The sequence below is a fragment of the Macaca mulatta genome, chromosome 6, assembly GCF_049350105.2.
Source record: "Macaca mulatta isolate MMU2019108-1 chromosome 6, T2T-MMU8v2.0, whole genome shotgun sequence".
Lineage (NCBI taxonomy): Eukaryota > Metazoa > Chordata > Mammalia > Primates > Cercopithecidae > Macaca > Macaca mulatta.
The window spans coordinates 79,428,991-79,441,400 of record NC_133411.1 but is presented as its reverse complement, the minus strand read 5'-3'; the positions used below and the strand labels follow the sequence as shown (position 1 = coordinate 79,441,400).

The 12,410-nt window shown below is 36.8% G+C and overlaps 1 protein-coding gene across 2 annotated transcripts in view; it reads right to left on the bottom strand.

Annotated features, from left to right (window-relative positions):
* FCHO2 (FCH and mu domain containing endocytic adaptor 2) overlaps window positions 1-12,410 on the bottom strand; it is a 137,151-nt gene that overhangs the window by 4,676 nt on the left and 120,065 nt on the right. For both annotated transcript variants that reach the window (XM_078003937.1, NM_001257784.1), the window contains 5 exon segments: window positions 11,049-11,160; window positions 8,382-8,537; window positions 7,546-7,678; window positions 3,873-4,072; window positions 3,091-3,155 (listed from right to left, as the gene is read on the bottom strand). In XM_078003937.1, coding sequence (XP_077860063.1) covers window positions 3,091-3,155; window positions 3,873-4,072; window positions 7,546-7,678; window positions 8,382-8,537; window positions 11,049-11,160 — 666 coding nt within the window.

Below are 12,410 nucleotides of genomic sequence, written 5' to 3'. Positions count from 1 at the left end.
GATATTTATTTATTTATTTTTTGAGACAGAGTCTCCCTCTAAGGCCCAAGCTGGAATACAGTGGTACAATCTTGGCTCACTGAAACCTCTGCCTCCCAGGTTCAAGCTAGTCTCGTGCCTCAGCCTCCTGAGAAACTGAGACTACAGACACGTGCCACCATACTCGGCTAATTTTTGTATTTTTAGTAGAGACAGGGTTTCGCCATGTTGTCTAGGCTGGTCTCCAACTCCCGGCCTCAAATGATCCACCTGCCTCAGCCTCCCAAAGTGCTAAGATCGCAGGCATAAGCCAACATGCCTGGCCTTGGATATTTCTTTTTAAAGGCTTGACTAACCACATCAAAAACCGCGTTTATAAGATTTTTCCATTTCCTCACAGAAACACCTGATACCTGAATAGCAGAGGGAAACTTAAAATCTGGTTAGAAAATTTGTGTCTTATTTTTTTGAGACAGAGTCTCACTCTGCACCAGGCTGGAGTGCAGTGGCATGATCTCAGCTCACTGCAACCTCCGCCTCCCAGGTTCAAATGATTCTCCTGCCTCAGCCTCCTGAGTGGCTGACACTACAGGCACGTGCTACCACATTCAGCTAATTTTTATATTTTTAGTAGAGACGGGGTTTCGCCATGTTGGCCAGGATGGTCTTGATCTCTTGACCTCACGATCTGCCCGCCTTGGCCTCCCAAAGTGCTGGGATTACAGGCATGAGCCACTGCACCCAGCCTGTGTCTTATTTTTGAGAGAACAAATTTCTTTCTTGGTAATTATTTACAATAGTATAGTTTCATTATATTGGGGAAAAAGATGCTTTTGTTTTTCTAAACTGGTTATAAGCCCTTAATGCAAATAGGATTGCTGGTTTACTTCAATTTAAACTAGGAATTTCAGCTTGGCTCACAAAAAGCTATATTATTAATAGCTAGGGTTAAAGTCAATGCAGTTGGCCAGCTGAAAATGGGCAACCTGTAAGTACCAAACAGCAAAAAAGAAACTGCAGATTTGCTTGGTTATTTCACCCAATGTATGGCTCTCTAGTAAAAGTCTTATTCAGCATGGCAGGTATAAATGAATAAACAACACTGATACGTTTATGGTCCTTTATACAGAAATATCTATGATAAAAGCTACTGATATGTTTTATATTTTGATGATATTATGCTCAAAATATTCAAAAAGAAAAAGCTCAGCAATATTTGAAAAGCCAAAAAAACCTATCAAATAGAGAAGCTATTGGCGACTAGGCTGGGCATGGTGGCTCACGCCTGTAATTCCAGCACTTTGGGAGGCCAAGGCTGGCAGATCACCTGAGATCAGGAGTTCAAGACCAGTCTGGCCAACATGGTGAAACCCCGTCTCTACTAAACACACAAAAAGTAACCGGGTGTGGTGGCAGGCGCCTGTAACCCCAGACACTCGGGAGGCTGAGGCAGGAGAATCACTTGAACCTGGGAGGCGGAGCTTGCAGTGAGCCAAGATCGTGCCACTGCACTCCAGCCTGGGCAACAGAGCGAGGCTCCATTTAAAAAAAAAAAAAAAAAAGAAAAGAAGAAAAAAACGAAAACAACAAGCAGAAAAGTTACTGTAGACTAAAATTATACATTCAAAAGAAGGCAGAAGAATTCTCTTTTGATTAAGAAAAAATAAGACTATCTAATGTTAAAGACTTGGCTGTCCTGAGAATTACATCCTTATTATAAGTTGAGTTATAGAAGTGTTCAGCTAACAGAGCCTTTTCCTCGGCATTATGAACACAAACAGATGCACTTAGTGAGAGAAGCATAACTTGCTTCTCCTTAAAATAATCATCAGAAAATTGAAGGATGTTGACAGTTAGCTTTAATAGGGGGAAATGGACAGGAAAAAGGTTCTTTTAGAGAAATGGAGAAGGCAAAGGGGCTTTTTTTTTTTTTTAGACAGAGTCTCACTCCATCACCCAGGCTGGAGTGCAGGGGCACCATCTCAGCTCACTGCAACCTCCACCTTCTTGGGTTCAAGTGATTCTCATGCTTAAGTCCCCCAAGTAGCTGGAATTACAGGCGTGCACCACCAAGTCCAGCTAATTTTTGTATTTTTAGTCGAGATGGGGTTTCACCATGTTGGCTAGGCTGGTCTTGAACTCCTGTCTTCAAGTGATCCGCCTGCCTCGGCCTCCCAAAGTGCTGGGATTACAAGTGTGAACCCCTGTGCTGAGACGGCAAACAGCTTTTTAAAGCCTGGGAGCTTCTACATGATTTCTGGGAGGTCAGGATAATCCCATTAACAGAATGAACTCAACTGTGTTAAATCAGTTTTAATTAGTTATCAGGTTACCTACATGGAACACATAGTTCTATTTTTTAAAATTTACTAGGTATTGTTTCTTAATGTTAGCATGTAAGTATAAGAGGTATTTACATAATATTTATAAAGTTATGGCAAAAGAAATTCTTTTTCTTACAGAGAACACATACTCAATCTACAGGAACAAATGTGTTCTGAATCTCAGCTGGTCCATTCTTACTAAAGGTATTAACTTCCACCTAGTGGTCAGTTCTAGAACTGTGGGCGTGAAATTCCAGAAGGAAACTTCAAATGAACATGCCCTTAAAAAAGGTATTGCAGTGCTTCCAGGAACAGTGCACCCTTGGCCGGGTGCAGTATCTCAGGCCTGTAATCCCAGCACTTTGGGAGGCCAAGGCGGGCGGATCACAAGGTCAGGAGATCGAGACCATCCTGGGTAATATAGTGAAACCCCGTCTCTACTAAAAAAAAAATATATATATATATATATATGTGTGTGTGTGTGTGTGTTTATATATATGTTTTTATATATATACACATATATATGTTTATATATATAAACATATATACACACACACACACACAAAAAAATTAGCTGGGCGTGGTGGTGTGTGCCTGTAATCCCAGCTACTCGGGAGGCTGAGGCAGAAGAATCGCTTGAACCTGGGAGGTGGAGGTTGTAGTGAGCTGAGATCGTGTCACTGCACTCCAGCCCGGCGACAAAGTTAGACTCCATCTTCAAAAAAAAAAAAAAAAATCCATCTTCAGTGACATCATTTTATAAACAAAAAAGGATGCACACACTTACCTCCATTTTCTGATTTTTCTGAAATACTGGACAATTTCCAAAAGGCTTTCATTTGTTCTGCATTCCTGCAATAAGAACAGATATCTTCAGGTTTTGTATCTAGTATAGTACCTGACAGATGGATGGGACCTCAATAAATAAGTGTATTTTAAATATTTTCACTACAACAAATATAGTGCTAAGTTTAAGTAGTATTAACTGGTGAAAATGTGTTTATGATATAGTATAAATAAATATAATGCTGTATCTTTTTCAATTAATGGAAGTTTACCAAATTATGTAATTCTTCTCATTCCTATTGGTCAGAGAAAGTAAAATGGAATGTGTATAGGAATCAGTACCTTCATTAGTCAAGGAAGACACATGTTATTAAATGATGAAGCAACTATAAAGAGTGGTTAGTCTATACTAATACTAACAGAGGGGACAGGAGAAGCTGCTAAGAGATAGGAGTAACTAATACTATTAAACACTAATTAGATAGCTGTTCCTGTTCCTACAGATATGCCAGATGCTATATTTAATCCATAAAATAATTATTTGTATTTTTTGGAATCATTCAAGTCTGGGTGGTATTTAGAGAAAACTAGTTTTGTTTATTTTTTATTACGGTTACTATGGTTTGACTAGTAAAATGAACCGCATCTTTTACAGCATGGTTTCTACGGAAAAAGGCACTAAAACTTTTCAAACTTCTAAGAAAACTTATAGAACTTGGGTTCTAGAAGTTGGGGATTCCAACAAAAATTTAGTGGGAATTCAGAAACATATGTTTAATTTACCATATTGCAGGGGGAAGGGACTGCATGTTCGTTACTCCTCCATCCACTGGTACCACCACCTGTATGTTGGAAAGCACACTAGGTGCCACCATAGCTTCTGGATTGTATTTATAATCCACTCTAAGATCTGTGGTGCTAGCACTACATTTCCAGTATGTTGCGAGATTCAGAGGAGTGGACTGAATACCATTTGATGATACCTTTAAAGAGAAAAAAACAAACAATTGTTTTTGGCCTGAAAAGTTAACAAGTCATGTTAATGACAGACACTTAAGTCCACACTTAAGTCTGTGGACAGACACGTAAGTCCACAGAATCAAAACTATCTAATGAGGGGACTATCTGTTGGCAGAGTGAAGCAGACCCTTCTCAAAGGAGTAAAGGTCATTCTCATTGTCTGAATCTACTACTACCTACATCAAAATTGCTGTGGTGCTTGTTTGTAATGCACATTCCCTTAGCTTCAACTGCAGAAAATCTGATTCAACAGCTTAGGGACAGGGTACAGAAATCAGCATTTTATCAAGGAATTCTTATTTATGCACGTAAAGTTTGTGGATCTTCCAACATTCAACACAGAATTCAAAGATTCTTCATAAAAGAATTCAGATTTAGAACACTGAGAAAAAAACGCCACTACATAGTACCACAAGCCTGGAATTAGAATACTTCCAACTTCAAAGGTTTAATCACATGACTCACAGTAAATGGTATAATTCCTTCAAATTCTTAAACTCCTTGTCCAAATGCTCCTTTTTAAGGAGACCTACTCTGACTGCTGTTTTAATTTACACTGAAAACTGTATTTTCAATCTTTCTTACCTTAGTTCATACTTTTTCTTTTTTTCATACCACTCATATTCTAACATAGAATATTATGATTATTATTTTGAGGCAGGGTCTCATTCTGTTGCCCAGGCTGGAGTGCAGTGGCATGCTCAAGGCTCACTGCAGCCTCTCCTGGGCTCAAGCTATCCTCCCGCCTCAGCCTTCATACTAGCTAGGACTACAGGCTTGTGCCACCACACCCGGATAATTTTACATTTTTTGTAGAGATGGGGTTTCTTTATATTGCCCAGACTGGTCTTGAACTCCTGGACTCAAGCACTCTTCTCGCCTCGGCCTCTCAAAGTACTGGTATTATAGGCGAGAACAATGAAGTCCAGCCCATAGAATATTACTGATCTTTACTGTCTCCCTGTCCTACTCCCAGCAATTACATATACTGAATAATACACATCAGTTGAATAAATCAACACCTGTAAGAAACTTTAAGTCAATTTAAGTAGCAGCACTTTTTTATTCTTTCAGTATTTATTTTCTAGAAACATAAGCCACTTTAATAAAATTACCCTATTAAAAACTCAAACGATAGAGAAATATAAAGTAAGAAATTTATCCCTTGGAATTTTGGCATATATCCTTCCAGATTCTTCAGGCATATGCAAACATAGATCCGTGTCATTCTTTTTAATGGCTATAGTAATTAATTTCTTCCTCTGCTGATGTGTATGCTTAGGTGGTTTCTAAACAATGCTACAGCGAGTATCCTTTGTGCCTTATCTTCATCCAATTGTGTATTTCTGAAGATTTCTGGAAGTGGAATTGTTGAATTAAAGGTTACATCTTTCAACAATCTAACAGGATTGCCTTCTAAGAGGTTTTACTTGCATCCTATTAACAAGTGATCACACCCTAAAATACTGGATAAAGCGATCTTTCATTTTTGTAAATCTGATGGGCTAAAACTGATTATCTCATTGTTATCTTAGTATTTACTGCTCTCATTACTACTAACATGGAGCATCTTTCCATAGGTTATTTATCTATTGAGTTATAAACATGTTGCTTACAAATTTATAAGGGCTCTTTGGGGTAAGCCCTTTGGTCCATCTTACATGTCATAAATACTTTTCTCACAGATTAAATACTTACTGTGTTTAAAGGTTTAACAAAATACTTTATACACACACATTAATTTATCAAAGATCTCATTCTCTTCTTATATGGCTTCTGGGTTTCATATCATACTTAGGTCTTCTGCACTTCAAGATTAAAATATGTAATAAATATGTATTACATATATACACACACAGAGAGATACATATACAGTATCTCTCTCAGCATACTTGGGGGGGTTGGTTCCAGGAACCCTGTGTATATACTAATCTGTGCATACTCAAGTCCCATAGTTGGCCCTGTGGAATCCACATATAGAAAAAGCTGGCCCTCTGTTTATACATGAGTTTTGCATCCCACAATCATCGTATTTTCAACTGGCGTTTGGTTAAAAAGAATCCTTGTATAAGTGGACCTGCATAGTTTAGATCCTTGTTGTTTAAGGGTCAACTGTATCTTCACCCATGACTTTATTTTAGTACCTTTGTGGTTAATTATTATTATTATTATTAAACCTTTGATACACATGGATTTTATTTTGGCTAAAAGTGTAAGAGGGATTCAGCTTAATTTTTTTCTCAAGTGCCTAGCTTGCTATCCTCAACATCATTTATTGAAAAATTCATCATGTCCACATTGCCTTGAAATGCTATGTTGTATAAACAATTTTCCATTTATTCTTAGATCTATTTCTGGATACTCTAATCTATTCCTTCATCTGGCCATCTACTGCTGCGTTAGTTCCAAACTATTTTAAATACTGTTGCCTTATACTAAGCTTTCCCATTAAAGCTAAAACATTACTCCACTTTACTGTTTAAAACATTTCTTGCCAAGAGCGGTAGCTTGTGCCTTTAGTCCCAGTTACTCGGGAGGCTAAGGCTGGAAGACTGCTTGAGCCCAGGAGTTTTGAGGCTGCAGTGAAATATGATCACGCTACTCTACTCCATCCTGAGCAAGAGAATGAGACTCCATCTCTTTAAAATAAAAATTCCTGACTTATTCTCATAAGCTTTATTCTTCCAGAGAAACCTGAAAATGACTGTCAAGCCTCCAAACACAAAGACATAACTACTGGGTTTCTGATCAGGATTATATTAAATGTATAAGTTAATTGAGAAACAGCTAAACTTTTACAGCATGAATCTTCCCATATTCAAGTCACTAGGGATTGTGTTGTATTCCTAATTGTTTTATTGTGAATATTTTTCTCCACTAGTTTTTCTAATTGGCTTTGAAAGTTATTAATTTTGGTATTAATTTCTAAACTGACCACCATATTAAATGCCCTTATGTCAAACAGTTTTTCAGTTGGTTCTCTTGAGAGGAATATATCACCTGGAAGCAATAATAATTTTGGTTCCTCTTTCCCAGTATTTATTAATGCTTATTTTGTTCTCTTATACATCCAGAAAACTCTTATATACTAACAGGATCTACTAATGGGCATTAGGATACGCTAATGGGCATCTCTGCCATTCCTAACTTTAACTGATTACTTTGGGAGTTTCACTGTTAAGACTGACACTGCTAGTCTTTTCTGGTTAAGGACGAATTCATGCATTTATATTTACTCAGTTATTTTAATCATGAATACATGGTGAATTTTACCAAACTGGTCAAAATCTCCACTGGCTTATTCTAATTTCAAAACATCCTTGAATTTTTGGGGAAAAAACTCACTTGGCTATGACATACTTATTCATTTAATTATATGCTAGACTCCATTTGTTAATATTTTAATTTAGAATTTTTGCAATGACATGACACTCACCTGATACTTTAATACATCTATATTATAATAAGAAGCAGCTGGATTTTGCTCTGACAGCTTCTTGAGGTAGACAGTAACAGCTTGCATGTTCATCCAAAAATCTTTTGTGTTGGAATCACATTGTGATGGATCACTACATGTATAAAAAATATATTTGTTATTTTACTGATTTATCTTTATTTTTTGCCTCTGTGTAGTAATTTGGTGACCCAGGAAAAACTAGTAGAAATAAACCAAGAGGTGAGATGAAGGAAAATGACATCAGGGGATGAAAAATGGAACACAGGAGAAGCCTGCTTGAAAGATGAGAAGATGGAGAGATAGAAAAGAATCTTAAAATAACTATTAGCACCACTGAAAACAAAATAAAAAGAGAGCAGAAGGGTGTTTAGTAAGAATAATTTTGGCATGATTTTCAAATTGAATATTATTATTTCAACGAAGATGGGGAAAAAAACATTTTTTTTGAGACAGGGTCTAGCTCGGTCACCGAGGCTGGAGTGCAGTGACATGATCTTGGCTCACTGCAACCTCTGCCTCCCAGGCTCAAGCGATTCTCCCACCTCAGCCTCCTGAGCAGCTGGGACTACAGGCACGCATCATCATGCCCAGCTAGTTTTTGTTCTTGTGTTTTTTTTCTTGGTTTTTTTTTTTTTTTTTTTGGTAGAGATGGGGTTTTGCCACATTGCCCAGGCTGGTTTTGAATTCCTGGGCTCAAGCAATCCACCTGCCTCAGCCTCCCAAACTGCTGGGATTACAGGTGTGAGCCACTGTGCACGGCAGGAAAAAAAATCTTAAAAAGAAATTTCAGCCTTCAAAACAAAAAGTACACAAACCTGAACACAAGCTGTGCATTTGGAAGAATCTGCTCTAGTCTGCTGATATTTTTCACCCTGAAGCACAACACAGCTGGAGTTGGATTGCTGGTGAAGACTTTAATAATTCCACTTGGAAATGACATTGTCATATCACCAGTGATCTTCACAATACACCTAAAACACGGATTTTGAAAAGTGTTTAAATAAAATGCTCTAATCTCCATTTAAAGAGTATTTGGTTTAAAAAGGCACACGCATGCGCACGTGCCCATGCACACACACATACCTATATGTGTGTATATCTATATTCTTTATCACAATTATAAATTTTTTTCAATTTAATTATTAAAAATTATGTACATGAAATGGTATACTCATCTAGCATCATCTTTTCCTGGAATTAAACTCTAAACAAAAATGCCAGCACACTGATATTGTTCCTTCACCTTTTTGTGATAACCATTCCCTGCCTGACTTGTAAGGATATTGCTTCCTCATAATGCTATACCTAGTTGTAGCTATTTTTCCCTCCCAAACCCCAAAAAGCACTGGGCCTGGTGATGGTGATGGTAGATGTCCCCCTTGTTCCTTATTGCTTCTTCCAACCCTCTATTCTTTCTTCCTTTGAAACATATAACCACATAGCCAAAACTCTCAACTGGACCCCTTTGGTAATCCTATCACATTCCCAAGTCTATTTATTCTTCATTTGATCTTTTCCTAGCTTCCCCTTTTATCTCTAACCTGCAATAGTCCTTCCCCCAACTCTTAGCTGATGACTGTGCTCTTAATTTTACTGATGAAATAAAAAAATAACTTCCTCATATTCCCACTAGTAAATCTAACTAACTTTTTATCCGTATCTTATGCAGTCCATACTGTTTCAACAGATAATCAATTTCTGCACCTCAGGCCAATCTCAGCAATTCTGCACTGGAACTCATCTCCTCTTACATACTGAAGGACTTCATGCATGTGATTGTTCCCTCTTTTTTCTGCAGGTCCAATTTTTTCCGTAAATACCGGATCTTTCTCATCAGCATGCAAACATGCTGAAATATGTATCTTTTAAAAAACACAAAAATGAAAATAAACAAAACCCTCCTTTGATTCCACCACCTCACTCCTGCTACCATTCCATTTCTCTGCTCCCACTTAAGAGCTAAACATCCTGAAATAATTGCATTTGTTCTTTCCAAATATAGTTGTCTAGACTGCATCACCTTCGGCTCCTGAATACCCTCAAAGCATACTTTCATCTCCACTATGCCACTAAAATCTCTCCTGTGAATGTCACTAATGACTTTCCATATAGTCAATGGTCAATTTTTCTTGACCTGTCAAGCAGCATCAGATATAGGTTCACACCTGCCTTCAAGAAATGATTTATTCACTTAGTTTCTAGACACGGGTCTATTGGTTCTCTCCTTACCTCTCTTACTGCTTGCTCTACTGCTTGCTCTCTCAAATTCCTTTGTTAGAGCATTCTCATTTTCCTGTTTTCTAAACACTGGAGAGAATCAAGACTTAGTTTTCAGATCTCTTTTCTATCTATTCCTTAAGGCCACTAACTTTGAATATTATCTACAAATTAATTACACTACCAAGTATTTTATCTCTAGTCTAGACTTACTCCTTGAACTCCAGAATCATGTATCCAAGTATCAACTCAACATTTCCACTAAGATGTCTTAAACTTCAAACTTAGCATTTTACCTCCAACAAATCTTAACAATTCTGTTTTCAGAATATATTCAGAATCTCATTACTACTCATCACCTGCTCTGCTAATACCCTTATACAAGCCACCATTATCTCTCACCTGGTCTTCTGTAATTAATCTTCTTTCTCTCTACATCTATTCTGACTGCCCACTGTACCCTCTGCCTCAGTTTATTCTCCATACAGCAACCAGAGAGCTCCTTTGAAAACACATGTAATTTCATCGTTCCTCTGCTCAAAGCCTCCATTGGCTTTCCATGTTACTCAAAATAAATTCCAAATTCCTTATCATGGCCTACAATGCCTAACCTGGTCTCACACCTCTCCGGATTCATCTTCAAGTACTCTCCCTCCTGTTTACTCCTACTCAGTGACATGGTTTTCCTTGCTGTTTCTTGAATATACCAATTATGCTTTTACCTTGGTATCTTACTCACTGGTTCCCTCTTCCTGGAATACTCTTTCCTCAGATATCTGTATGGCTTGCTCCTCCATGTCTTTCAACTATCTGCTTAAATTAACTTCAAAAAAGTTCTCCCTGATCATTCTATCTAAAACAGTAGCCCTCTATCTAATGTTATTCTCTAGCCTCTAACCCTGGTTTATTTTTCTTCAATAGCATGTATCAATACCCAATAAATACAGCTGTTTCTTTGATATTTAGTTTTCCCTCACTATAATGCAAGCTCAGGAGAGAACTCATTTGTTTACTAAAGTAGCCTTAGTGCACATGTAACAGAGTCTTAGAAATAACAGGTGCTCAAGTATTTGATGAATGAATGTACACAGAACGCAATCATTAAATGACTATATTAGATAGCAAAAAAGCAGGTAAATAAATAACAGAAAACTGTAATCTACACAGAATCAAAATGTAATTCTTAAAATTTACCACCAAGCCCCACCGCCTCCTTCACCCAACACACATACATACACACACATGTATATATTTTAAAAACTAACTTGGTGGGATCTGCTCCTTTAAAGTAGGCATTAACAGATTCTGTAAGGGCGACTGCCACAGGTAAGGTATCCTGATTTCCAAGGCTGACAGGGCTGGGACCCCGTGACACACCTAGAATATATATAATTAACTTGTTAAATCCTTCAGAAAGACATAAACTAAATATAAAGATAGTTAGGTTCACCATTGTTAGGTTGTCACAAATGACCCTACTACTGGTTTCAGTGATGTCCCATGATAAATCTGGAGGCTAAGAAATATAGTATAAAACAAATTGGAGCATAATACAAAGGACAAAAAAAACCTAGGAAGACATATCACACAGACATTTCTTTTAAATGGAAAGACAGAATGGTTAAGGAATGTCAGAATGAAAAAGCCCTTGACTAAAGAGCTAAAATTACAAAAATATGGCTTCAAAAACATTCAAATACCAAATTCTTCCAGGTTCTATCAATCATATACTTCAGGGAATAATTTAAGGCCAATTTAGAATTTTTGTATTTAAGTTTTTTCTATCCAAGTAGTAATGTTTCATACACTACTCATTATTATTATAATTCTCTTTAATCTCCTGTTTGTCTGGTGCTTATATTGTATTCCCACATTACTTTGCCTCAATAAATATTTGACTAATAACATTACTTAAAAAAAAAAAACCCTGACATAAAGTTCACTCAGATAAGATGCTTTTCAGAGTCAAATCAGAGAAAGATCAGTGTCTATAGAGCAAAATTAAAATGTAAACAAATTTATGCAAGTGTTCAGGTTTCTGTTTATTGTTTTACATTTAACGTAAATGAAGTATCCTCTCAAAATAGTGCATTGCCTTTTTCTTCACAAACACACTCTTCTTACCACTGTGTGCCTTACTGCTACTGCTACTGATTTTCCAAAGTGGGGGCATTTCATTTAATATATAAAATGCAATTTTATAAAAACATATGAGAGTTTGTTATAATTATTCATCCTTAGTGAAAGAAAAAAATAAATAACCTAGGTCAACACTTATCTCTGGAATTTGAATATATTCTTTTCTTATATAAATGTTACACAATGTTAACAGCCATCAGACATTTTTATTTTAGATGCGACTCCTATAGTGAAACACTGAGTTACTTCTGAGATACCTTAAATATTATTCTGATAAAAATCAGTACTGGCTTTTTCTGCCTCACAACTAAATCTGAGATGCTACAAATAGTGAAAAAAGACACTCTGTTAGCTTGGTATTCTAGATTTTGAAGGAATTTTTATTTAGAAGGTTCTTCATACTTAAAAAGTTATTCATGAAATCACAACAATTACTATTTATTAACCACTTATATGTGCCAGGCACTTTGCTAGGGGGGCATTAAAAA